The 26,988-nt window shown below is 56.5% G+C and overlaps 1 protein-coding gene across 6 annotated transcripts in view; it reads right to left on the bottom strand.

The window, feature by feature from the left end:
* Positions 1–26,988, bottom strand: part of B4GALNT3 (beta-1,4-N-acetyl-galactosaminyltransferase 3) — a 115,458-nt gene that overhangs the window by 8,366 nt on the left and 80,104 nt on the right. For 4 of the 6 annotated variants that reach the window (XM_070049246.1, XM_051850758.2, XM_008259851.4 and 1 more), the window contains exons 2-20: positions 26,686–26,789; positions 25,458–25,535; positions 16,566–16,661; positions 16,107–16,197; positions 15,737–15,837; positions 15,321–15,388; positions 14,493–14,571; positions 14,332–14,398; positions 12,357–12,500; positions 11,079–11,188; positions 10,319–10,419; positions 10,075–10,136; positions 9,680–9,718; positions 8,099–8,894; positions 6,564–6,883; positions 5,639–5,792; positions 5,428–5,500; positions 4,204–4,357; positions 3,590–3,716 (exon numbers count right to left, since the gene is read on the bottom strand). In XM_070049246.1, coding sequence (XP_069905347.1) covers positions 3,590–3,716; positions 4,204–4,357; positions 5,428–5,500; positions 5,639–5,792; positions 6,564–6,883; positions 8,099–8,894; positions 9,680–9,718; positions 10,075–10,136; positions 10,319–10,419; positions 11,079–11,188; positions 12,357–12,500; positions 14,332–14,398; positions 14,493–14,571; positions 15,321–15,388; positions 15,737–15,837; positions 16,107–16,197; positions 16,566–16,661; positions 25,458–25,535; positions 26,686–26,789 — 2,764 coding nt within the window. The remainder of the gene's footprint in view (positions 1–3,589; positions 3,717–4,203; positions 4,358–5,427; positions 5,501–5,638; positions 5,793–6,563; positions 6,884–8,098; positions 8,895–9,679; positions 9,719–10,074; positions 10,137–10,318; positions 10,420–11,078; positions 11,189–12,356; positions 12,501–14,331; positions 14,399–14,492; positions 14,572–15,320; positions 15,389–15,736; positions 15,838–16,106; positions 16,198–16,565; positions 16,662–25,457; positions 25,536–26,685; positions 26,790–26,988) is intronic. The other 2 variants (XM_002712782.5, XM_008259853.4) reach the window with 2 other exon arrangements.

Genomic DNA, 26,988 nt, shown 5'->3' with positions numbered 1-26,988 from the left:
CCTGTGCTCCTGGAAGAGCTGCAGGCAGCTGCCAGTGGAAGCAGTTTCTTTTCCCTTGGGCCCCCAGAGAGTGCAGGAGGGTTAAGAAATGGACTGGATGGTGTAATGGGTAAGGCCTCCGCCTGCAGTGCCGGCATCCTGTATGGGCGCCAGTTCAAGTCCCGGATGCTCCACTTTCGATCCAGTTCTCTGCCATGGCCTGGGAAAGCAGTAGAAGGTGGCCCAAGTCCTTGGGCCCCTGCACCCATATGGGAAAGCCCCGGAGGAAGATCCTGGCTCCTGGCATCGGATTGGCACAGCTCCAGCCATTGCAGCCAAGTGGGGAGTGAACCATTGGATGGAAGTCCTCTCTCTCTCTCTCTCTGCCTCTCCTCACTCTGTGTAACTCTGACTTTCTAATAAATAAATATATCTTTAAAAAAAAAAAAAGGAAAAAAAAATGGACTGGAAGTCTGCACGGATCCAGTGTGGAAGCAGCCACTGGCCAGGCTTCCCCACCATGGTCCCAGCTGCCTTGGGATCCACAGGGACCTGGATTTATGGGATCCTGGGATCCAAGCCATGTCACCTGCACTCCCTCAACTCCCCCCAGTTCACCTTAGGGGCTCTTTGCTGCATCATCTCTTTTCTTCCCTCCAGGTGAAAATTATAAACAGGCATGGTTTTTCAGCCTCTGACACGCTGGAGACTGGCATTTGAGGCAAGTTATGAACTTTTCTTTAAGACTCAGTTTTCTCCTCTGAAAACTGGAGACAAACTCCTACTCATCGAGGTCTGGTGACATGGATGAGTCACCTGCATGCCAGGTGTCCCGTGACTATGGGATGGAATTACCTGTACACCAAGTATCCCGTGACTGCGGGATGGAGTCACCAGCACACAAGATGTCCCGTGACTGCGGGATGGAGTCAGCTGTACACCAGGGGACCCGTGACTGCGGGATGCAGTCACCTGTACACCAGGTGTCCTGTGATTGCGGGATGGAGTCACCTGTATACCAAGTATCCTGTGACTGTGTGGGATGGAGTCACCTGTGTACCAGGTGTCCTGTGACTGCGGGATGGAGTCACCTGCACACCAGGTGTCCCGTGACTGTGGGATGGAGTCACCTGCACACCAGGTGTCCCGTGACTGTGGGATGGACTCACCTGTGCACCAGGTGTCCCATGACTGCGGGATGGAGTCACCTGCACACCAGGTGCCCCGTGACTGTGGGATGGACTCACCTGCACACCAGGTGCCCGTGACTGCGGGATGGAGTCACCTGCACACCAGGTGCCCCGTGACTGTGGGATGGAGTCACCTGTACACCAGGTGCCCGTGACTGCGGGATGGAGTCACCTGCACACCAGGTGCCCCGTGACTGTGGGATGGAGTCACCTGTACACCAGGTGCCCGTGACTGCGGGATGGAGTCACCTGCACACGAGGTGACTGTGGGATGGAGTCACCTGCACATGAGGTGACTGTGGGATGAAGTCACCTGTATACCAAGTATCCTGTGACTGTGTGGGATGGACTCACCTGCGCACCAGGTGCCCCATGACTGCGGGATAGAGTCACCTGCACACCAGGTGCCCATGACTGCGGGAAAGAGTCACCTGTACACCAGGTGCCCATGACTGCGGGATGGAGTCACCTGCACACCAGGTGCCCCGTGACTGCGGGATAGAGTCACCTGTACACCAGGTGCTCATGACTGTGGGATGGAGTCACCTGCACACCAGGTGCCCCGTGACTGTGGGATGGAGTCACCTGCACACCAGGTGCCCCATGACTGTGGGATGGAGTCACCTGCACACCAGGTGCCCCGTGACTGTGGGATGGAGACACCTGCACAGCAGGTGCCCTGTGACTGTGGACCACATTCTACCTGTGTCTCAGCAAGCAGTGTTTGTCTTCCTGAAAGGTCCCCAGGTATTCCTAACCTTGCCCAGTCTACCTCCTCTAGACAATTTTTATTTATTTAAAAGGCAAAAAGATAGAGATGGAGACACACAGAGATCCTTCATCTACTGGTCCACTCCCCAAATAACAGCTGGGAATGGGCAGGCCAAAGCCAGGAGCCAGGAACTCCATTCAGGTCTCCCACATGGGCAGGAAAGACTCAACCACTTTGCTTAAACCATCACTGCTGCCTCCCAGGGTGTGCATTAGCGGGAAGTCAAAATGGGGAGCGGAGCCGGGACTCAAGTCTACGTACTCTAAGGAGGCGATGAAGGTGATCCAAGTGGGCAAATACCTGCCTCTTGGTCCTTTTCTTTTCCTTTTCTCCTTTGCTTCCTCCCCTTAAGCTCAAACTTAAGGTATCAGGGCTGCCATTAAATCCACTGCCTGCAGTGCCAGCATCCCGTATGCATTACCAGTTCGAGCCCCAGCTGCTCCAATTCTGATCCAGCTCCCTGCTAATATGCCTGGGAAAGCAGAGAAGAGTGACCCAAGTTCTTGGGGAGGAATGGAAGAAACTCTTAGCTCCTGGCTTGGGCCCGGCTCCGCCCTGGTAATTACAGCTATTCAGGGTGTGAATCAACGCATGCAAAAACTTTCTCTGTCTCTGTCTCTCCCTCTCTCTGTAACTTGTCATACATAAACCTTAAAAAAAAAAAAAAAAAAAAAAAAAACTCAAGGTACCATTCTCTTTCCCTTTTCTTGGCAGCAAACTTGTTACAAGAGCAATCTGACACAAACACAGCACCCACGTTCTGGTGCCCAGCTACAACACCCTGTCCTTACCACCTGCCCATCCGCACTTCTCTGAGGCCCTCTGACTAAATCGCTTCTTCCTCCCCAAACCTTCTCCCTCTTGGCTTCCAGGGACCCAGAGCCTCCTGGATATCTCATTGCCACATTTTTAAAGAGTTACTTATTTATTTGAAAGGCAGTGTGAGGGGGTGCAGTGGGGGGAGAGAGAGGTATCTTCCATCTGATGGTTCACTCCTCAAAAGTGAATGAACAACAGCCAGGTCTGGCCAGGCCAAAGCCAGGAGCCTGGAACTCCATCCGGGTCTCTCACATGGGTACAGGGGCCCAAGTACTCAGGCCATCCTCCATTGCACTTCCAGGAGCATTAGTAGGGAGCTGGATTGGAAGTGGAACAGCCGGGACTCGAACCGGCCTTTGTATGGGCTGCTGGCATCCCAGGCAGTAACCAGCTGCACCACAGCGCCAGCACTGTCTTGTCATCTTTGACTGGAGCCTTGCAGCTTGTGTTGATCCTCTACCTGTGTCTCCCTTACCCATTCCCACAAGTGCAGGCCCCCCCAGGCAGCTGGGCTCAGAGGGGGTCATGGCCAAGTGCATGCACTCACAGCACCTTGCCTGGTGCTCAGCACATTGCAGTTTATGTTCATGCAACTCAGCAGCGGGTGCTTTTCCCCTGACAGTATACCCAGCACGGGGATATCCACTCTGGGTCTGTGACAGAGGGAGGGGGCATCACTCCCCTCTGCCAGGCTGAGTGAGGCTACATCATGGCCGAGTTTCCGTGGAGCCCACTGCTCTCTCCCTGCATCTTGAGAACCTGCACCCAAGGGTGCCAGTGAGGCCGACGCGGCCCAGGCTCCTTCCCAGTGCACCCTTTTCCCAGTCACCTGTCCAGCAGCTCCCAGTCTTCCCCGCCCCAGCGGTCCCGGAACTCCTTGGTGTTCATGCCCCCGATCTTGTCCAGGTCGGACTTGTAGATGCCAAGCAGTCCAAATCCGTTCACTTCCCAGTAGCCTGCGAACAGACAGGAAGCCCCAGATGAGACTTCCGGGGTCTCTTCCCAAAGGCAAGGGCTGGGGGTGGCTGGGGCTGACCACTGTCTTCGCAGAGCATACCCCTCGCCTGTTTGGGAGAAGCCCCCTGACTAAGTGCAGGGTGCAGCAGTCCCAGCAGGCAGCGGCCACAGGCGGGCAGCAGCTCTGTGAATCCACGGGACGGCAGCAGCCAGAGAAGGTAGGTCCCACCTCCGGACCCTCATGGGCACACGGCAGGTGCTTACTAGATGTTTGATGAATGAATGGAGGGAAATATGGGGCAGGAATGTCCACGGATGCACCTGCTGCGGTGGCTGTGGGGGCAGCCCTGGGAGCACATCTCTGTGGTGGCCCAGGAGAGAGACCACAGCAGGACAGGGGAGGAGGATGTGGACTTCCTTCATGGCTGTGACTGAGTCCAGCGAGGTGGTCCCCACTCCCCCACCCCCCATGCAGGGGGGGCTCACCCTCAGGCCACTGGGGCGTGGCGCCGCAGTGCAGCCTCATCACCATGGGAGCAAAGGCCATCTTGCCCTCCACGCAGTGCTTCCGGACGGCATCGATGACTCCAGCTGGGAAGTGGATGTGGAGGTCACAGAGGAAGACAATGCTGTGAGGGTCCTGGGGACAGATGCGGGCAGGGTAAGCAGACCCTCTGACCTGGGCGGGGAGGCCAGGCCTCCTCCTAGCAGAATCCAAAGGCTCTCCCGACCGGAATGGCTGACAGCGCTTCCACAAAACTCACCCCCGGGGCCCAGCATGGTGGCGTGGCCAGCTATATGGCCACTGGCCACGCCATATGGATGCCGATTCAAGTCCCAGCTGCTCCACTTCTGATCCAGCTCCCTGCTAATGTGCCTGGTAAAGCAGCAGCAGAAGGCCCAAGTGCTTGGGCCCCTGCACCTACGTGGGACACCTGGATGGACCTCCAGGCCTCAGGCTTTGGATTGGCCAGGCCCCAGACACTGTGGCCACCTGAAGAGTGAACCAGTGGATGGAAGGTGTCTCTCTGTCTCTCCCTCTGTCTCTGTAACTCAAATAAATCTTTAAAAACAACAACAACAAAAATCTCACCCCTGTGCATATCGGCACAGCCTGGGCATCCGAGCATGGTTCGCACCACCAGAGTGAGTTCCAACTCCTCTTCCCACTCTGTGGACCCTGAGGACACTGGTTGAGAGTCAGCTGTCACATGCTTTGTCCCCCCGTGCAGGCCTGCACCAGCTGTGCAAAGAGGACCCTCCTGTGCCCTCATTCTCATTCCCCCTCAGGTGCTGGCTAACGTATACCTCCCAAATGTCTCCCTACCTCTTACTCAGTCTTGTTTGTTTGTTTGTTTGAATTTATTTGAAAAGCAGAGAGACTGAAAGAGACACAGAGATCTCCCATGCATTGCTTCACTCTCCAAATGTCTGCAACAGACGGGGCTGTGTCAGCCTGAAACTGGGAGCCTGGAACTCAGTCTGGGCCTCCCACATCAGGGGGCAGGAACAGAACCACTGCAGCCTTCACCTGCCGCCTCCCAGGGTTGCATGAGCAGGAGTCTGGAACTGAGAGCAGAGGCAGCATCGAGACCCAGGCCCTCTAATACAGGATGCAGGCGACCAAGCGCTGCCTCAACTGCTGCGCCAACCGCCCACCCTTGAAACAGTCTGACATCCCATCTCCCAAGCCCCTTGCAGGCCGTCTACCTTCACCAGGTCAATGCCAGCCTGAAGTCCAGCTGAGCGCTCAAAGTTTCCAGTTAGCTTCATGTACTGGTAGCTGCAGGACGAGAAGAGAGGGGCAGAGTTAGAACTGAGCTGAGGCAACACCTGCAGGAAGCTGGCAGGCGTGCCACCAGGACGGCTCCTGGGACAGGATTACGGGCAGGGGGCTTCTCCGGGGGCGGGGGCCCCTCACCTGCGCAGTTTGGACCTCTGCAGGGCCATCTCGACATCCATGTCCTCACTGCTGTAGTCAGTGATGACGACGTTGAAGTGTGGGTCGCCGGTGGTCTGCAGCAGTGTCTCCATGTCTTTAATGAACTGCTGCACCCAGCGTGCCTGGTTCTTCACTACCCCGGGGGCCAGACAGGCAGAAAGAGACAGGGAAGGCGAAGGTGAGCGTTCGAAGGCCCCTCTGGCTTCTGCTTATGGGAGGAGGAGCTCTGGGCTGTGAGCCATGCAGGCAGAGCTCACGGGATGGAGGGGCCTCTCCACCCTGCTCCTCGCAAACCCTCCAAGGCAGGGCCGCAGCAGTTCTCCTGGGAGCCCCCCCATGCTCCATCACACGCTGCCAACTGTCCAGCTCATCGTCATCCTTAACTTCTGGCCCTACCCCACCTTTGCAACTCCTGCCTGCAACAGCCGAGGCTGGGCTAGGCCAAAGCCAGGAGCCTGGAACTCACTCCGAATCTCCCACATGGGTGGCAAAGGGGCCCAAACCCTGGGGACATCACCAGCTGCCTCTCAGGGCATGCACCAGCAGGAAGCTGGGGTTGGAAGCAGAGCCAGGACTTGAACACAGGCACCCTGACACGAGATGTGGGTGTTCCAAGCAGTATCTCAACCGCTGCTTCACAACTCACTCCATCAACACCAGCCCTGCCTTACTTCTCAGAACAGCTTCGACCCCAGCACAAAAATCTGCTGCTGCTTTCCCAAGCACGTGAATAGGCAGCTGGATCGGAAGCGGAGCAGCCGGGACTTGAACCGGCGCTCATATGGGATGCCGGCACTGCAGGCGGTGGCTTTATCCGCTATGCCACAGCGCTGGCCCCAGGCTAATGACTTTTTATTACTGTCCCTGTCCTGCTGATGGGGCCCAGGCTCAGCCTGAGGCTTACCAGGCACGATGAAGTGGACCACCGCACGGTGATTCCAGGAGAAACCCTGGGGCCAGCACAGCTTGGGCTCCGGGGCACGGACGTTCAGGACCCGTCCCTGACGGTTGTGTGGGCTCCAGATCAGGCCCTGCAGGTTCCGGGCCTCGGCTTCCTCCCCACCGACTGGGTCGACGCCCTGCCAGCCTCGTGCAGACACATACTCTGAGAGCCGCACCAGGCGCCCGCCTTGTTCCAGCAGTTCCAGCTCCAGGAGGTAGCGGCCCCCCCGGAGCTGGTCCTGTCGCTTCTCCACATTCACGATGCGCTGCAGCTGGTACCTCCTGTGGTAGAAAGGGTGGGGGCTTGAACAATTCCTAGCCGTCCAGTGATGGGCGTGCGGTGGTAGAAGCCAGCCAGGGCGGTGGTCTAGAGACAGCTGGTTTTCCTCCCAGCTTTGCCACTGGCCAGCAGTGGGGCCTGAAGCAGAATGCACGACCTCTCTAGAGTTCACTGCTTCTGTCTTAAAAATGTTCCTCTGAGCCCTGAGGATCTCGAAGATTCTAAGTACATGAGGTGAGTGAGAGGGGTCATGGTGCCAGAAACGGACCCTCATGAATGAAAACACTCTGTTCCCATCAGTAGCCCATGGCATAAACACCGACGGCATGGTTCACCGCCATTAGTCCCCTGAGAGTGAAGGCAGGCATCACGAACCCGTTAAGGGCTGTTAGGGTGGCTCTCCATTGGGACAGTTATTTAAAACAAAGCAATACAAAGTGGAATACAGCAAGTGCTCATGAAGATGCAGAGAAACCAGGACCCTCGGAACGTAAACTGATGCAGGAGATTTGGAAAACAGACAGGCGGTTCCTCCAGCGGCTTGGCCACTCACTGCCTGTGGCAGCCCGGGGCTTGCAACAGCCAAAGGCAGAAACCACTCAAGTGTCCACCGACTGACCACTAGAGCCACAAAAAGGAACAAACTCCTCGGCTCACTCAACGGCACACAAGAGCCCTAAAAACTTTTTGCTAAGGGAAAGAAGCCAGGCACAGAAGGGCACACAAGTGCCTTTAATTCATCTGACCCAAGGTGTCCAGAATCGATCAAGAGAGCAAGGTATGGGTTCCCAGGGCCTGGAAGGGAGGGGCAATGGGAAGTAACCACTGAGTTTGGAAAGGCTTCTGGAGGGGACAGAACGTTCCGGACTTAGCGGTGATGGTTACAAGGCTCTGACCATACTTCCAAGTGCACTGAATTGTGCACTCTAAAATATGGATTTCAAGTCAATGAATTTACTCTAAAGAGTGCTGTCTGCCTGCCTGAATGAATGAATGAATGAATAGGAAACGAGAGCTCTAGGTCCTGTCCATTCCCAGCCCTTCTAGCCCACAGCTGGGGGCTGCCTGGGCTTCGCACCTCGGCTTCACCCGGTTCTTCTCTTCACTGCGAAGGGACCACACCCCCCAAGGCTGAGGGACAGCCGCAGCCGCCTGCAGGAGGGACACGCAGCTGAGGGGCCCGGGCGCTGCCCAGCCAGGAGAGCCCTTTACCTTACCCCCGGCTCCGCTGGTTGAGCCGCTTCAGGAAGACGCGCGCCACCTCGAGCGCCTCGGGCTCCGGGAGCAGCAGGTTGCCGGATGTGTTACAGTTCAGGTCGATCCAGTCGGTCCTCAGGGCTTGGAAGTCAAGGTTGCGGGCACTGAAGGTCTGGTCCCAGTTGACCACCGGGTCAAACACCGGCACGTATTCAAACACCTCACTCATCTCCTCTTCCTCCTCCTCCTCCGCTTCCCCCTCTTCCTCCGCCTCGGTCTGCTCTTCCAAGCCAGCAGCGGCCACCACCGGCTCCTCCCCGCGCCAAGCCGGCCCGGGGGCCTGCGGCTCTGCCCCGTCACCCCGCCTCTGCTCTGCAATGTACGACTCCACCTGACTCAGCCACTGGGCCTGCCCGAGCATCTTCCCGGGGCTGGCCGCGGTGGGCCTGGGCCTCTTCCTCTGAGGCAGGCTCCGTGCCATGTGCCCCGGGGGCCACCTGTCCGCGGGAGGCGAGCCGGGGCTAGGCGCGGGGCGGGGTCTCCTCTTCCTCTCCTGGGGTAGTTGGGCCCGGAGGTCCCCAGGCCTCCCCAGGAAGGGCGTGGAGTTCCGCTTGGAGAAGGGAGCCAGCAGGCCGGCTTGGGGCTGGCCCAGGAGCTTCCGCAGGCTCCGGAGCCGGTAGTCCGTGGCCTCCTGCTCGGGGCTGGCGGCAGGTGTCTCTTTGCCCTCTGGCATCGCGGTATGCCGAGCATTGGAGGCAGGGGTCTCCTCTGCCACGTCTTCATACTGGGATTCTTCTAGAAGGTCCTCCTCCAAACCTGTTCATGATAACCATTCCTCACATCAGCAGTTTTCAAACTTTTAGAAACTTTTTTTTGGACAGGCAGAGTGGACAGTGGGAGAGAGACAGAGAGAAAGGTCTTCCTTTGCTGTTGGTTCACCCTCCAATGGCCGCCGCGGCCGGTGCACTGAGGCCGGCACACCGCACTGTTCCGAAGGCAGGAGCCAGGTGCTTCTCCTGGTCTCCCATGGGGTGCAGGGCCTAAGCACTTGGGCCATCCTCCACTGCACTCCCTGGCCACAACAGAGAGCTGGCCTGGAAGAAGGGCAACCGGGACAGAATCCGGTGCCCCAACCGGGACTAGAACCTGGTATGCCGGTGCTGCAAGGCGGAGGATTAGCCTAGTGAGCCATGGCACCGGCCGAAACATTTTTAATTTATTTGAAAGGTAGAAAGACAAAGACAGATGAAGAGGGACCTCCTATCTGTTGGTTCACTCCTCGATGCTTGCACAGCCAAGGCTGAGCCAGACTGACGCCGGGAGCCTGGAACTCCAACCAGGTCTCCCAGGTGGATGGCAGGGGCCCAAGTGCCTGAGCCATCACTGTGCCTCCCAGAGTGCACACCATGGGGAAGCTGGAATTGGGAGCAGCTCTGGAACCCAAACCCAGGCCCCCAGATAGGGGATGCCAGTGTCTTAACCACGAAGCCAAAGCCTGCCCCGGTTTTCATCCTTTTCCCAACAAGATGCCCAAGACAGTGGAAGGACTGTGTGCGACACATGGAGGATTCCCAGACTCTGCCACGTACTGCGTGCGTTACCTTGGGCAAACTCAGCCTCCATCAATCCAGCTTCTTCACCTGCATCAAAGGTATAAAAATTCATCTTTCCTAGGGTTGCTCTGAAGACCAAGCAGCATCCATCCCTCCACGAGAGAGGCCAGGAGACCAGTGCTTCCCCGTAGCACAGCTGCCCAACTGCTGGGCCAGAGCCAGGGCCAGCAAGCCGCTCGGGCAGCCAGCAGAGGCTCCTGCAGCTGACCCCAGCATGCTGGCAAAGGCAGTGTCATTTTCTATGTGCACTGGGTTTGGGGACTGGGTGTGATTTAGATCTAAAGCCCCATGGGACAGAGCTGGCACAGTCTGCACTCCCCTAAGAGCAGGTGGCCGTGCCCCTCCCAGCCTGACCCGGGAGCTTCCATCCACGTCTGCCATACCTGGCCGCTCCAGTCCCTGCTTCTCAGGCTGGTCGATCTTGATGTAGTCCTGAAAGCTGAACCTGCAGGGGGAAAGAGGAAGGGGTTGGCACCCGGCAGCGTGCAGGCTCATTCTGGGCTGCAGTGGGAGTGAGGGTGCGTCTATAGGTGAAGTACAGTTATAGCAGAGGCTGCTTGGGAGGGGGAGGGCACAGGTGGCCACTCCAGCCCAGGCAGCCCCTGGCACGGCCGTGTGCCCACTCACCTGTCCTGGTAGTAAGCGTTTTCCTGATAGAAGCATTTGTTGTGGGTCTCCATGTGGCTCAGGCGAGTGTAGTCATTGGGGTACACAAAGGACAGGTGCACCTGCAAGTGGGGACAGCAGCAGCAGCAGTAAGAAACCATTCAGCCAGGGAGAAGCCTGCCCTTGGCCGGGATCATGCATGGTGAGGGGCCCAGGCTTCCAGCCCACCTGTGAGCTCTCTGGACCAAACACAGCTGAACCTAGCCCCATGGCACCCACGGCTTCCTCTCTTGTCCCAGCTCACAGCCCTCATGGCTCCCTCCTTCCTCAGCCCAGGCACTGCCCCTCCTGGTTACCACCCTGCTGCTCCCTTCATCCCCCTTGAACACAGCTCAAGGTCACCTCCACTGGGACCTTCTCAATTATACCCCACCTGCTCTGGCCAGGCAGTGACTCCTGCCTCCAGCCCCACCTTGCGGTCTCTGTAAGTGTCCACCTGTCTCTCCGGTCCCCACACAGCCCAGAGCCTCTCTGAAGCTACCCTTCCCCCCCACCCACACTGTTCATCCCCCTCCTGCCCCTGGTGCCTGGATGGCGAGTTGAATAAATACTGGTGGCTGGGGTTGGTGGCAGTGAGCAGCGGGCTGCCTCCCAGCCTCCCTGGTGGGGCAGAGGTGCAGTGCCTGGGGGAGAATTGTCCTGAGACCACAGCCCCCCCACCCTTGGGCTCTGCAGAGCAGTCCCTTCCCAGCCCAGGGAGCTACCCGGGCCCAAGACTTACAAACCGGAGTCCCTGGTATCGCTGCAGGGGGAGCCCATCCACCAGGTAGCTGGGTTTGTAGGGACAATCAGGCAGCACGTGGCGGAGGTGAGACTTGGGGATCAGAGGCACTGAGGACAGTGGGGGAAGAGGAACGAGGGTGCAAGTGAGAGCCTGCCCCTGGGCCTGCCCCAGAGGCTGAGGGGCTGCCTGTCCTGTTCACTGGTGACAGCCGCTGTCAGAGTGGGCATCCACCAGCCAAGGCTGCCCAACACACTGGCACTGCTCTTCTTGTCAGAGGGAAGGAGGGCATTTAGAGAGCACCCCGGTGCAGAGGGCTCAGGATGTGGTTGGTCCCTGGCACGAGACACAGCACGACTCTGGAATCACTGGAGAGGGACAGCTTGGGGAGGTCTAGAAACTTCCAAGAGGCCATGGGCTCTGGCCTGCGCAGCACTGATAACCAGATGTCCCTCCCCAGATGAGCTCTTCCTATCCTCCAGCTGTCTTTAGCCCGAGGGGGAAAATAGAGGCACCCTGTCACTGCTTAAAATGTAAACACTCCCCAGAGGAACGACACACCAGGGGCAGATGCCTAAGACACGATATATGTGCGCCCCTATCAATCAGAGTGCCTGGGTTTAAGTCCTGGCTCCGCTCTGAATTCCAGCTTCCTGCTAATGCGCACCCTGGGAGGCAGTGGGTGACGGCTCAAGTATGTGAGTCCCTGTCACCCACATGGGAGACCCAGATGGTGTTTAGGTTCTTGGCTTTGTGGGTATCTGGGGAGTAAACCAGCAGATGGGAGATCTCTCTGTTGGTCTGTCTCTCTGTCTCTTTGCTCTTCCAATAGGAAAAAAAAAAAAATTAAAAAGAGGATTACACTCAAACACCTTAGTAAGTTCCAACATGTTTCTGTCAGTGAATGACAAGAGAGGAATCCACAAATCAAAACGTCACATGGTGCCCCCATAAATATGCCTGTCTTTTATTATCAGTGAAGGACGAAGACTGGAATCCAGTGGGTCTAGACCAAGACAGGCCAGGGACGTATGGCAAGCATGTGGCTTCCAGCTCCTTCTGCGCTGTCTGGTGCCACACAGATCTCACTAGAAGGATCTGTAGAACCATAAAGCGGTACATAAACATGGTGGCACATTTCTGTACCCGTCTACATTTGACACCACAAGGGCAAAAAGGTCCCGCGGCTTCTGGGATACTGTGCGGAAGCAGCAGGTCTCCCTAGTCTTCTCCAACTGTCCCCTGGCCACGAGGACCAGTGCACGGCCGGCGCCTCACCTTGATAGAGGGTGTCGCGGGGGTCGGGCCGCAGCATGTCGGCGGGGGGCTGCTCGTCTCGGGGGTGGGAGTCGGCTGAGCCTGTGTGGCTGGCTGCTGTCTGTGGGATGTGGCCCACCTCATCCATCTTGAGGACCGTCTCATCTGAGCCCGGGAGGGAAGAGCAGAGGAAGCAGTGAGTCTCGGAGCGAACCCAGCTGAGAACCAGGCCCCGATTCTGAGGAATGAGAGAAGAGACTCGGGCACGGGGTGGCCACCGCGGCAGGAGGTGCAAGCACACGTCCCGTCCCCGCCCACCCTGCCTGGCGTGCCAGCTGTTTGCTTCCCTCCCATCCCTGGCTCCCGGCTGGATGGCGGGCCGACATCAGAATTTGCATAACCTGGAAAAGGACACCTCTTCCTCTTACTGCTATTGATGAGAAAGTTACCGCTCTTAGTATGAGCAGACCTCAAAATGTTTGTGGAGAATGGGATTAAAAGATGAGTTTATTATGGTGCAAAACAAACAAACAAAAGAGACATAGGAAATCATGCATAGCCTTTTCCATAATATGCATTTTGCATGTACTCTTCTTTTTAGGTAGAAAGGGAGAGAGAGACAGAGAGCCTCGCCTCTGCTGGTTCAATTCCCAAATGCCTGCAACAGCCACAGCTGAGCTGGGAGGCAGGGCCCCAGTTATCTGAGCCCTCACTACTGCCTCCTGGGGCCCGCACTGGCAGGAAGCTGGAGTCAGGAGCCAGAGCCGGGAAGTGAACTCAGACACTAGGATGTGGGTGGGGCCTCCTACCCCCAGGTTGAGGGCCTGCTCCTCCCACAGGACCCCTCATATAACTGCTTGCATCAAAATAAATCCATCTTTTAATTCAATTTCCCATAAGCTTTCTGAAGACCCCTTTTGAATTTAGTTTATTTAAAACTTAGCACTCACTAAATAATAAGCTGAGCACTGTTCTGGTATCTTACACACATTTACCTATTTAGCCTTCGAAACCATCTGACTTGCATATAGCTAAGTATTCCTTCCCCAAAAAGCATGGAATCAGCAGTGTTTCAGATTTCAGTTTTTTGGATTTGGGGATATTCGCCTAGATCTTATTGGTTGAGCACAGAAGGCCCCAAAGCTTCAGATGTGTTAGTATTTCAGACTCCAAAGGGGGAGGCAGAAAGAGATCTTCCATCTGCTGGTCCACTCCCCAAATGGCTGCAACGGCTGAGTCTGGGCCAGGCTAAAGCCAGGAGCCAGGAGCTTGTTCCGGGTCTCCCACATGGGTGCAGAGGCCCAAGTATCTGGGCCATCTGCTGCTGATTTCCCAGGCCATAGCAGAGAGCTGGATTGGAAGTGGAGCAGCGGGTCTCAAATCAATGCCCATATGGGATGCCAGTGGCATAGGCAGTGGCTTAATCCATGCGCCACAGTGCCGGCCCCTGTCCTCGCTTCCTTCCAAAACAAGCCCTCCCTGGTCTCTCCAGCCTCCTGCACTAGCTCCTGACCCTCTCCGGGGGGTGGGGAGTTCTGGCCCTGCTGCCTCTTCCCACATCTGTCCCCTCTGGGTGCCGGTTTTCACCTTCAGACAGGAGTGTGAGAAAATGGGCCGATGTAAGCCCGATGGGGGAGTCCTCCTGCAGACGTGGAGCTGGTGAGGAAGTCCGCTCTCCTCTGCTCTGTCTGAGAACCACGGCCGCCTCGTCGGGAGGCAGGGGATTTGCTGCATGGGCTCTGCACCCCCAAAACTGTTTGCAAGACTTGGGGAGGTGGTGCTCGTGGACAGGTGCACTTTGCTGAGGGCTCAGAGAGCTTCCAGCAGGTTCTCAAAGGCATCGCTGACCCCAGAGAGCTAAAGACCCCTGACCTTCAGGTCCCGCCCTGCTCCTCACCCCACCCAAGCGCCCCCAGCGCTGCCGCCTCACCCCGAGCATCCACCCAGGGGGCTCACGGTGAGCCCGTGTGCTGCAGGCCAGGCAGCACCTACTCACTTGTGAAGAGGGACAGGGAAGGGGAGTCAATGATGGTGAACTTGGCCCCGGGGTCGCTCCTCCGCCACTGTAAGGAGACAGGGTGGACGAGCGAGGTTGGAGGCAGCTGATTTCGCTGAGGATTCCCGGAGCTTGGATAGGGAACAGCAGGGGGCACTCACCGCAACCTCCACGTGGTCAGTACCCTGGTCATTCTGCTTGTGCAGTACCTCAAAGTAGTACCTGTGAGAGGCTGACAGGCTGGCGGGAGAGAGCAGAGACATGGGCTCACTGGCGCCATCCCCCGTCCCTGTCCCTTCCCTAGGAGCCTGCCACACCCGTGTGTGGGCTGGGGGCCCCTCTCTGCCAGTGTGACCTTCTTTCAGGTGCGGTAGCCACAGGGAGACCACAGTAACCTTAACTCTTGAGTAGCTGCCATGATAAACGAGAAGACGGAGGCACGGAAATCTTGGGTAATTTGCTGCAAGTCACATGGGCCATAAGTGGTGGGAGTGACCTGGACAGTGCTCACTGCAACACTACTGCTTCCCAAACCCTTTGCAGGCTAGGTTGTCTCGGGGAACCCCATGCCCACGCAGCTTCTTGCCTGTGTGCATGCTACCCACCAGGTGGCGCTCTGACACTGGGTTAAGGTCCCTTTTCCAACCAGTCCAAGCGATCCTGGGGGCCTGTCCATCAGGGGATGGCTGATAGGAGGTCATTCCTACAGTTCCCTGTGGCCCGTGTCCAGGCTGTTCTAGGCATGGAGGAGCAGGGGAAAGGAACCCTGGTTCCCAGACCTGAGTGTCCCGGGACGGCTAGCTGTGTGACCTGCCCTGAGGCACGCCCCTCCTTGGGTCTCAGTTCGCAGCTTGCTCCTCTGTAAAGTGACAAGGGGCAGGCCAGATGGTTTCCAGGGACGCTGAGCTTCTGCTGCAGGAAGCCTTAGGGCTCCCTCGCCCGGACTGGACTCAGCACCCCAGGGGCTCGCAAAAATGCACCCTTCTCACCTCACCGGCTTGGAAATTTGACTCCGAAATTTCCCAAACTCTCCAGGGGCGGTCCACTCCTTTCCAGTCTAGAGTGGGGAGCAACAGGGAGAGGAGCAGCAGAAGCACAGAAGGAGGAGAGGAGAGTGAGAAGAGCAGGAGGACCGTGGGAAGGGAGAGAGAGGAAGACAGAGAGGCGGGAGGTGAGCAGGGGGCCGGTCTCAGCAAGAGGCACCCCCAACCCCTTGCTAGAGGGCCCCGGCCCCGCAGCCCACAGCGTGCACGCTGAAGACTGCAGGGCCCCAGAGATGGACGAGGCCGGCGCCCCAGCCTGGGGCTCCTGGCACACCTTGGCGGCACAGGGGCCGGCGGGGAAGAGGGACACAGCTTCGTCCCCGGTTTCCCGGCAGAGGCTCCTGGGGCCCAGCCGGGCCTACCTTGCCCACACTGGCCAGCAGCTGAAGGCCTGTAACCTGGTCGTCATGGCTCAGCCAGAACTCGGCGTTGTCGTCTGCAGCGATGGCAAACTGGACTGTCCCTGGGCACACGGGGACAGTGTCCAGGTGAGGCAAGAAGGGCCCGGCAGACAGGGCCGCGACCTCCCTCTCTGTGAAGTGGGGCTTTCTACACCCGGGAAGACCGCGTGGAGGGGCGCGAGGACTCGCACGGGGGAGCCGCTGCCAGACGGCGCCCCAAAGAGGGAACTCTAGGCGATGGGCTGCCCAGGCTTATTCCCCAGCTGCAGGCTCCAGTGCCCTGCACGGCTGTGCAGTAGCAGGAAGAACGGGGCTTCGGGGCCGGCCTCACCGTCAGTGAAGGGGTGCAGGTAGCCAAAGATGCGGAGGCCGTAGTTGGTCCATTTGGGGGACACAGCCAGCTTCCTCAGGGTCGTGCGGATCTGTACCAAGAGAACTGTCACTCAGAAGAGGGAAGAGAAGCCAAAGATGTCAGTGCGCTCAGGACTGGCAGCAAGCCCAGGAGGGACCAGAGTGGATTTCAGCTCCCACCTGTCTCTGCACCCAAGGGACTTTGTACAGTGCACGACCAGCACAACTGTCCATGGTAGCTCATTGTCATGAGCCGCAAAGACAGCCTAACATGGGAGTGACGCAGGACTGAAAGAATCCCTGGGGAAGGAGCAAGGGGGCTATGATGGGCAGGGGAAAGGGGAACCTCAATATAAAGAAGGCGAGATGGACCAGAACAGCAGCAAGGAAAGCTGAGTGAGACAGAAAGGAGGGGCGAGGCGGCCGAGCGGGCACTCACGTGGGGGTACAGTGGGAAGTGCAGGTTCCTCCTGAGCTGCTGGATGGAGCTGCCGCACCAGTCCTCGAACACATGCAGGTTGGCCCGACCCCGGAACTGTACGGGAAGAGAAAGTGAGAGGGTGGGCGCCCCAAACCTGCCCCGGGGCTCCCCGGTGCGCGTCTCCCGCGCAGGCGCGGCCCAGGCAGTCCGCTCCCATCCTGGTGCCCAAAGCTGCTTCCCGGGGCCCTGGCACCGATGTCCACCTCCGTGGCCTGGCCCTGAGGATGCAGTCTGTTTCCTCGCCATGCACACCCATGTGCCTGGGCGCACACACACAGACACACACGCACATTTGCTGCTTCTCCGTGTGGGGAGGGGGCTGGCTGGCCTTTCCCAGGGGATGGTGGGTGCAGCCAGAACAGAACTGCAGGCACACAGAGAACCAGAAGGCAGAGCTGTGCTGGATGCTCAGCTAAGGCCTAGCTCTCCTCCTGCCCCTTCTCTGTGGCCCACAGCCGTCTGCTGGTGAAGCCGCAGCTGTGCGGGGGGAGGGGGGCCTCCTACTCCTGCATTGGGGAAGCCGCTGACACCTTGCTGCAGGACATCCCTGGGGCCTGGCTGGGCTGCCCAGGCTCGGTGGCCTCCCTTGACCAGCGGGCCTCTGCTGCAGGCAGCCTAGGGACTGGAGGAAGCCCCTGTCCCCTCCTGACACAGCAGCATTGATGGGGGCAGGACTGCGCTTGGAGGCCTGGGGCAGAGGCCCCTTGAGAAGGAAGGGCTAAGGCGGGTGCCAGGGTTCTGGGAGGAGAGAAGGGCTGCACTTGCAGAAGGGAGCCTGGGGCGCTGTCCCTGCAGAACCCAGACAATGAGTTTCTGGTTACCCCAACTCAGCCCGGGAGCCCAACAGCCAGGTCGTGGGAGGTGGCGCCTTGTGACTCTTTGCAGACAGGCCCCGCCCTTCTCCCCACCAGGGTCCAGCAGGTGTCAGAGCCGCACTGCCCCTCGGAAAGCTGGCCAAGGGGGAAGGGGCACAGGGATTGGAGCCCAGGTAGAATGACCGGCCCAGGTCTTCAGCAGGACGTCTTGGGGGTGCACGTGTAGGGGGAGGGGGAACTCCTAGTTGGGAGCCGCAACCACGTGAGGTGTGGCTGCTGTGGCCGCACAGCCTCGGGACCACTGCTCACAGCTGGGTCTGGAAGAGGCCCTGGGGGGCCTGTCACTCCCGGCCCCTTCAGCCACGTGTCACTTCCTGGGCACACCGGCTGGCTGGCTGGGTGCTAGGCATGCGGCCCCACTCACAGGAACAGGAGTGGGGGGCTGGGTGGGCGGGGGCGCATTAAGGCCACAAGGAAGAATGGGGCCATTGTGCTACTTCTGGGCAAATTCCTCAAGTCCAGCGCACAAGACGCGGTTGTCTCCTACAAATGGCCTCTCCCCCACTCCCGGGAGCAGGGAGCTGGGCGGGAGAGGGTCAGTCGCCAGAGAAGTCTGTGTACTCCGCCTGGAGGCCAAGGGGCATGGGCAGGGATGGGGCAATGGGGTGAGGCTGGGCGAGGGCTGCCTGCCTCCATGGTGTGGGTGTGGGGGCGGGGGCTTTCTTGCTGTAGGAACAAGAGGCTGTGTTGCTGTCAGGGAACCAGCCCGGTCCTCTGGGGCCTAGGCACTGGCCCAGCTGTAGGGCAGCCCCAGGTGGTGGGCAAAGGGTCTCGCGAACCAGGGGCACCCTGCTCCCTGCAGGCCTGGCCTGGCGACCCCCGGGATTGGTGCCCCTCCAAGTTCCGGAGCCCGTGTCTGGCAGGGACAGGAACTCCTGCATGTCAGCACCTTACTCTGCCCACTCCCTCCGGGCCCAGGAGGACTAGGGCCAGGGAATGGCAGGGGATGCTCCCAGCACTAGGGCCGCGCGTGGCCAAGGACAGTTTGGGAACTGCTAGTTAGAAGCGATGGAGAAGGCCGGTGCTGCGGCTCACTAGGCTAACCCTCCACCTGCGGCGCTGGCACCCCGGGTTCTTGTCCCGGTCGGGGCGCTGGATTCTGTCCCTGTTGCTCCTCTTCCAGTCAGCTCTCTGCTGTGGCCCGGGAAGGCAGTGGAGGATGGCCCAAGTGCTTGGGCCCTGCACCTGCATGGGAGGAGGAAGCACCTGGCTCCTGGCTTTGGATTGGCACAGCGCACCGGCCGTAGCAGCCATTTGGGGGGTGAACCAACAGAAGCAAGACGGGAGTGGGGATCAGGAAGGGAGGCCGGCTGCGGGACCCCACTCTGCCAGGCCTGCAGCTGAGCCTCTCACTAACTGGGCCCCCGCTTCTCCCTGCATCCAGGCCTCCCTCTGCCCCCAGAACGGCCGTGAAACACAGACTTGAGCAAGTCATTCTGGGAAAGTTCAGAAAGGCCCCCAACCAGCCTAGAGCAAGACCCCGCCGGGCACAGGAAGTCTCCCCTGGCTCACCCACCTTCCCAGCCTCACCTCAAGCCCTGCCCACTGCACACCTGCGCGCTACCCCGGCCAAACACAAAACCCGGCCTTTGCCCAGGCTGCCACGCTCTGTCCCTTCTCAGGGCTTTACAGAGCGGTTCCCGGGCCCAGTCCTTTCCCGCTCGGCCGTCGAGCCTCTGGAGTCTCTCTCGGAGGCCTCTCTGACTTCCCCAGGCAAAGCTGACAGCTCCCTCTGCCACGTGCACTGCACCTCTGATTTGAAGGAACAAATGCTTGCAGAAGCCAAGAACAGAACAGCACAGTCCATCTGCTCTGTAAGCACCGAGCATCTGCTCAGTCTCAATTGAAGATGGAAGAGACATGTTCCCAGATGGCTGTCACCTGTCCAGGGGCTGCAGCAGAGGTGGGAGGAGCTGAGGGCAGCTCCACCTCCAGTGGAAGAGAGAAGCCCATCAAAGGATGTGAGCCCTGAGATCCCCCCCTACGACACGCCACAGCTCTAACAGGTTAAACTCCCAGGACCAGCACACGTGGCTGGGCGTTTAGCTCCCCAGACACCAAGGCCAGGGCCTGGAGGAGTGCAGGAAGCTGGAGCACACACACTCAGCCCAGTGGGGCGATCAGGCCGCAGCTTCCTATGCACTAGATTCCAGCCGGAGCTTCAGGGAACTCAATTTGCTCTTTTTAAAAAAATGTACTGGGTGGTGGTGGGGGGGCGGTTGGCGGCACTATGGCGTAGCAGGTTAAACTACTGCCTGCAGTGCTGGCACCCCATATGGGCACTGGTTCGAGGCCCAGATGCTCCACTTCCTATCCAGCTCTCTGCTGTGGCCTGGGAAAGCAGTAGATGGCCCAAGTACTTGGGCCCCTGCACCCACATGGGAGACCCGGAGGAAGCTCCTGCTCCTGGCTTCGGATCAGCACAGCTCCAGCCATTGCGGCAAATTGGGGAGTGAACCAGCGGATGGAAGACCTCCCCCCCCCCCCCGCCGCCTCTCCTTCTCTCTCTGTGTAACTCTGAATTTCAAATAAATAAATCTTAAAAAATGTATGGGGGGGAGGGGGAGCGCCATGGCATAGTGGGTTAAACCTCTACCTGCAATGCTGGCACACCATATGGGTGCCAGTTCAAGTACTGGCTGTTCCACTTCGGATCCACTTCCCTCCTAATATGCCTGGGAAAGAGCAGAAGATGGTCCAAGTGCTTGGGCCCCTGCACCCAGAGTAAGCTCCTGGCTCCCAGCCCCAGCCATTGTGGCCATCTGGGGAGTGAACCAGCAGATGGAAGATCTCTCTCTTTCTCTCTGTGTGTATCTCTGCATTTCAAATAAATAAAGAAATCTTTTTAAAAAATGTATGGGGGAGCATGTGGTTAGCTGCTACATGTGATGCTAGCATCCAATATTAGAGTGTGGATTCGAGTTCCAGCTGCTCTGCTTCCAATCCTGCTGCCTGCTAATGGCCTGGGAAAGCAGCAGAAGGTGGCCCAAGTGCTTGGGCCCCTGCGCCCACATGGAGTGTGGATGGAGGTCCAGGCTCATTGTGGCCATTTGAGAGTGAACCAGCAGATGGAAGATCTCTTCTCTCTTTGTCTCTCCTTCTCTCTCTGTAACTCTGGCTTTCAAATAAACAAAATAAATCTTTAGAGGTGCTCTCTGATCTGGCTTTGCGCTCATCAAATTTCCTCCTTATAGAGTACTTTGTAGAAAGATGCAATTATGGGTTGGCGTTGTGGTATAGCAGGTAAAAGCCACTGCTTGCAGTGCCGGTATCCTATATGGGAACTGGTTCACATCCCGACTGATCCACTTCCTATCCAGCTCTCTGCTATGGCCAGGGAAAGCAGTAGAAGATGGCCCAAGTCCCTGGGCCCCTGCACCCACGTGGGAGACCCGGAAGAAGCTGCTAGCTTTGGATCAGCGTAGTTCAGGCCATTGCGGCCAACTGGGGAGTGAACCAGCGGATTGTGGTGGTATGAGATCATGCCAAGATGGCCGCTGGCAACAGAAACTGCCTAGCAACAGAGCCTGACTGGCAACAGGCTGTGATTAGATGGCTTTGGAAACTGCCTGGCAACAGGCTGTGATTGGTTAGGGCATAGACCGCCCCTTGACCAGATTGGCTGCTTTGGCTATATAAGCAGCTGTAGCAACAGAAATAAATGAGTCTGCAGGCTGCTTGCCTCAGGCCTGCTTTCATCGGGTTCCCTGGGTCTGTGTGGTGACTCCGCACCTCTTGCCCCCACCATGCTCTTCCTCTCAGGAACGAATCTAGAGCAACAGCAGATGTACGACCTCTCTCCCTCTCTCTCTGCCTTTCCTTCTCTCTCTGTGTAACTCTGACTTTCAAATAAATAAATAAATCTTTAAAAAAAAAAGGAAAATGCAATTAAAAGATAAGTTTATTTGGGGAAAAAACTTTTGAAATCCATGCCTATTTCTTTCATAATATGCGTTTTTCCGTGATCTTTATGAAGGCCCCTTAAATGCGTGGATTTTTGCACCCAAATAAACTTGTCTTTTCTTTCCATTTCCACAAACTTTTTGAAGTGCTCTTGTATTTTGGTCCTTTGGGAGAGGGATGCTTTAGTCAACGCTCAGGTAACAGATTGCCACTGGTGGATGTTCGCGATCTTAGGATTTGAGTCGGCTACTGCAAGACGCCCGGGCCACCTCTGCTGGGCCTTTGAGAGCAAGTTCTAGCCTCAGGGACACTGAGCTGCCAGCCAAAGCCCGGGGAAAGGAAACCCAGAAACAAGAGACTGTCACTGTCTGTTGCAGATTCTGCCCTGGCTCACCTTCACAGCTGGGCTCCCAGACAACTCTGCGATGGTGCGGCGGCAGCAGCAGCAGCACGTTAGCCTCTCTGAAAAGGGCCATGAGAGCACTGACAGCTGGCAGGTGTTCAATCAAAGACCTACACTGGTAATCTGGGATGTTGTCACAGAAACTGTGTGTCCACAGGCAGCAGACAGGTAAGGAGATGGGAAGAGAGAGGCCACAGGGTATGGAGGGACCCCAAGGCTGGGCGGAGAGCGAGTGGGCCCTGTTCAGCTGTGTGACTTTTTGATTTAACCTCCCGAGGCCTTATTCTCCTTTTGGGCAAATAACAAGACTGGTCAGCACATCCCTAAGGATCCATGAGGGCTAAAATAATGATTTTAGAAGCTACCTTTCCTATTAAAACTAACAACCAAAAGCAAATTAAGGCAGAGGCATTTGTCCTAGTGGTTAAGTCACTGGTTGAGATGACCATGTCCCCTATTGGGGTGTCTGGGTTCAAGTCCCACCTCCAACTCCTGACTCTGGCTTTCTGCTAATGTAGACCCTGAAAGGCAGCAGTGATGGCTCAAGGAACTGGGTCTCTGCCACCCACGTGGGAGACCTGGACTGAGCACCCAGCTGCTGTCTTTGACCTCAGCCGTAGCTGGCTGGGACAGCTGGGGAGTGAACCAGTGGATAAGAGTGCCACCTGTCTCTGTCAGAAACAAACAAAAAGGGGCCGGCGCTGTGGCACAGCAGGTAAAAGCCACCGCCTGCAGTGCTGGCATCTCATATGGGTGTTGGTTTGAGTCCTGGCTGTTCCACTTCTGATCCAGCTCTCTGCTATGGCCTGGGAAAGTGGTAGAAGATGGCCCAAGTCCTTGGGCCCCTGCACCTGCACGGGAGACCCAGAAGAAGCTCCTGGCTCCTGGCTTCGGATTGGCACAGCTCCAACGGTTGCAGCCATCTGGGGAGTGAATCACTGGCTGGAAGACCTCCTGCTTTCTCTCTCTCTCTCTCTGCCTCTCTGTAACTCTGCCTTTCAAGTAAATAAATAAAATATTTTTTTAAAAAAGGAAATCAACTCATTTATACTAAAAGGCCATACAAACTTACTAAAATATTAAATATTTCTTTAAAAAGTTAATCCTATTTAATCAGTATTTACATGTTCATTATTTTTGTTTTATTATATATTCATTTATATCCATATACCCTTGAGTGACGTAAACGTTGGGGAAATTATTCATAAACACTGAATGTTACATGGCTACAATCTTCCAAAATACTTGATTCAATAAGTATTATTAAAAGAATTCGATAAGTATTATTAAAATAACTCGATAAGTATTATTAAAAGAAAGAAATATAGATTCCCAGACGAAATAATCTTTGAGGGAGGCCACTCATTTTCAACATACTATCTCCAGGTGGGGTGGGGCATAATTACCTGATGATGTCACCTGGTACAGGTGTGCCAGTGTTGGGGCCCCCGCCTCTCTCAGGGTTTTAAAAGGAGGCGGCTTCACGGTGCAGATAACCTGTCATCACCTGCAGTACAATGCTGTTCCTGCACTCCTGCCCTGGAACAAGGGGGTGATTTGGAAATAAAACCATACGGGCCGCAGAGTTCAAGCTGTGGGATGGGCATGGGTAACAGACCACAGGCGGGCCGACACCACTCAGCCAAGAAAGGAACCCGTTCCACAGACCCCAAGCCTAAGAGACGAGTCGTAACCCGGGAAAACCAAGTTTACGCCCTTCACGGCCAAAGCACCGTGCTAGCTGGAGTCCCGGCACACGCAGCGTCTGGAGGCCTCCCTGCGCATGCTCGTCAACTCCCTGAGCCTGCGATTCTTTGCTGTCAAAGCCTCCGTAGATAAAAGCTTTCTTGATGCTTATGATTTCGACTCACGTTTACTTCCGACAAGAATTTTCTAAGGCAGAGTTTCCTTAGGACACCCATTTCAGAGAATATTAATAATGTCTCACAGAAAAAAGTAATTCAGGCCGGTGCCGTGGCTCACTAGGCTAATCCTCCGCCTTGCGGCGCCGGCACACCGGGTTCTGTCCCGGTTGCCCCTCTTCCAGGCCGGCTCTCTGCTGTGGCCAGGGAGTGCAGTGGAGGATGGCCCAAGTGCTTGGGCCCTGCACCCCATGGGAGACCAGGAGAAGCACCTGGCTCCTGCCATCGGATCAGCGTGGTGTGCCGGCCGCTGCACGCTGGCCATTGGAGGATGAACCAACGGCAAAGGAAGACCTTTCTCTCTCTCTCTCACTGTCCACTCTGCCTGTCAAAAAAAATAAAAATAAATAAATAAAAATTAAAAAAAAAGAAAAAAGTAATTCAGGGGCAAATAAACGTGGGACATTCTGAGCTAAACCAAGTTACACAGACCGAAGAGCTTCTCGGACCCATCTCCAAGAAAGGGATGCAGGATGGAGCTGCTTTTTCATACTTTCTTAACAACGACTTCCGGAAACCTTACGGGACTGGTGGTCCAAGAAAGACAGGTTAGAGAGCTTATCTTTAAGACTGGGGCTTGGAAGCAGGTATCTGGCACAATGGTTAAATCGCTGTTTGGGACGCCTGCACGCACTTATCAGAGCTCCTGGACTCACAGCTCTGTGTTTTGTTTTTTTTTTTTTTTTGTTTTTTTTTGTTTTTTTTGCTTTGTTTTGTGTGTGTGTGTGTGTGTGTACATTTATTTCAAAGGCAGAGTGACAGAGAGAGTGAAAGAGAGAGAGAGAGAAACAGAGAGAGAGAACCTTCTATCCACTAGCTCACTCACAAAATGCTTGCAACAGCCACATCTGAAGCCAGGAGCTTGGAAATCCAGCTGGGTCTCCTACATGAGTGGCAGGGATCCAACTATTTCGGTCATCACCTGCTACCACCCAGGACATCCATCAAGAGAAAACTGGACCAGAAGCAGAGTTAGGGGCCGGCACTGTGGTGCAGTGGGTTAACACCCTGGCCTGAAGTGCCAGCATCCCATATCAGTGCCAGTTCGAGACCTGGCTGCTCCACTTCCGATCCAATTCTCTGCTAATGCACCTGGGAAAGCAGTAGAAGATGGCCCAAGTCCTTGGGCCCCTGCACCTCCATGGGAGACCCGGAAGAAGCTCCTGGCTTCAGATCGGCGCAGCTCTGGCTGTTGTGGCCAACTGGGGAGTGAACCATCTGATGGAAGACCTCTCTCTCTCTCTCTGCCTCTCCTCTCTCTAACTCTGACTTTCAAATAAATAAATAAATCTTTAAAAAAAGAAAAAAGCAGAGTTAAACCAAGATCCCAAGCACTATGAGAGTGGAATGCAGGTGGCTTAACCTGTTGCACAATGCCCACCCTTTGGCTCTACTGTCTCTCTGTCTCTGATTTTCTAGAAGAGGGAAAAATTGGGGATTGACGTGGTCAGGAAAGTCACTTTCTTCAGTCTTGTTTTTCCCACCTATGAAATAAGGAGAATCACACTATCTTCCAGGGCCATGAAGCTGGCATGAGACGACACGCAAAGCTTGGCGCGCAGTAGGTCTTCAGCTAATGTTAGTGCTCCTCTCTGGGAAGAAAGCCAAATGAGCTTAGAATCCAGGGGTGAAGGCTCTCAATAATGACAGCCATTCAAAGAAAGCTTCCGGAGCGCTCTGAAATTGCCTGTAAGGACTATTTTTCAGCTCTGTCAAAGAACAGGGTGGACAGAAGAGAGTCCCTCACCTCTGAGAGCCAGGGAACAGGCTTGTTCCACTTCAAGTAGCTCCTGTTGCTGCTTCCATCTCGGTCGACTTCTTGGTCCTAGAAGAAGAATGAATGAAGTTGGTGAGCAGCTCAGGGTGAGACCCTGAGGGCTAGACACCAGGCGGGGGCCCAGGCAAGTGCAGGCGTGGGGCACATGCTGAAGACAGTGCCTGAGAGCCCCGCATCCCCTAGCCAAGTGCCTGGGCTCCAGCCCCGGCTCGCCACCAGATTCCAGCTTCCTGCTAACCATGGCTGTTTCGGCCCTGCCCCACAGAAGCTTGCGAAGGGGCAGGCTTGCACTCGGTTACCTCCACCTCCATACAGTGCATGCTTTTGCTTTCCTGAATGTTCTCAACCTTGCCCTGACAAAAGTTCTAACTACATCAGGACCCCCTGTGTGCAGGTTCTTGACTCCTTCTTCCTCTCTATCCCTCAAGGCCCTGCACAATGACTCACTTATCCCAACAGGTGGGAGCCCCTCAGAGACACCCCAAAACCCTCCCTGTCAGGCAGACCCATTTCTGTTCTAGGCTCAGTCTCAGACAGAACTGGACCCCAGTCTCCCTCATCAGCCTCACTAGGGACTGTTGGCCCAAGGAAGTGCGCTTCACCAATTGCAGCCCCAGCTATTTGCCAAGAGGGTCTGTCAGCCACATCTCTGACTCCCTGCAGCTGGCACCCTCTCTCAGGTAGGACAGGGGCCGGTGTTGTGGCACAGCAGGTTAAGCTGCCGCCTGTGACACAAGCATCCCCAGTGCGCACCGGTTCTAATCCCAGTTGCTCTGTTTAATGCAGCTCTCTGCACCTGGAAAGGCAGCAGAAGACGGCCCCCGGCTTAGGATGCTGCCACTCATATGGGAGACCCAGATGGAGCTCCTGGCTCCTGCAGCCACTTGGGGAGTGAACCAGTGGATGGAAGTTTCTCTCTGTCTCTCTCTCTCCACTCCACCCTGCTGTGTCTCTTCCTTTTTTTTTTTCTTTAACTCTGCCTTTCAAATAAAAAATGAATCTAAAGTAGGACATGCAGTTTGAGATGGAGCAGCTCAGACAAGGACACTTTGAACCGTGTGACTAAGGCCCACGGAAGCCCCAGAGTGGCCCAGCTGGGAAATGCCGGGTGCCAGGCTAGGATTCCAGGGTGTGTGCCTCCCAGACAATAGGCTGGAGCGCGGGGGGCCCAGGGAAGAAGGCCGGCTCTGCCCCGCACCTTGAGGTTCAGCCTCTGGGGACGGTAGAACTGGAGATGTGGGTCCACAGCCGGGATATTCCTGCTGGCCAGTGCCTTGGCCAGTTCTCTCCAGCTGCCATACCCTATGGAAGAGAAAGAAGAGGAAATCAAGGTCAACAGCGCTTCAAAGACCTCATAAATCTGCACAATTTGCCAGGGGTGGGGGCGGAATCACGGAGGTAGCCATCTTCCCTTTGTCCACCTCCTCCTCACCCTCCTCACACAGTAGCTTCGAAGCGGGAGCAGGAAGCAATTACAGACTTGACCAGGGTCAAAGGTCAA

The sequence above is a fragment of the Oryctolagus cuniculus genome, chromosome 9, assembly GCF_964237555.1.
Source record: "Oryctolagus cuniculus chromosome 9, mOryCun1.1, whole genome shotgun sequence".
NCBI lineage: Eukaryota > Metazoa > Chordata > Mammalia > Lagomorpha > Leporidae > Oryctolagus > Oryctolagus cuniculus.
Note: the sequence above shows the minus strand (reverse complement) of the source record. Positions and strands in the feature narration are given on the sequence as shown.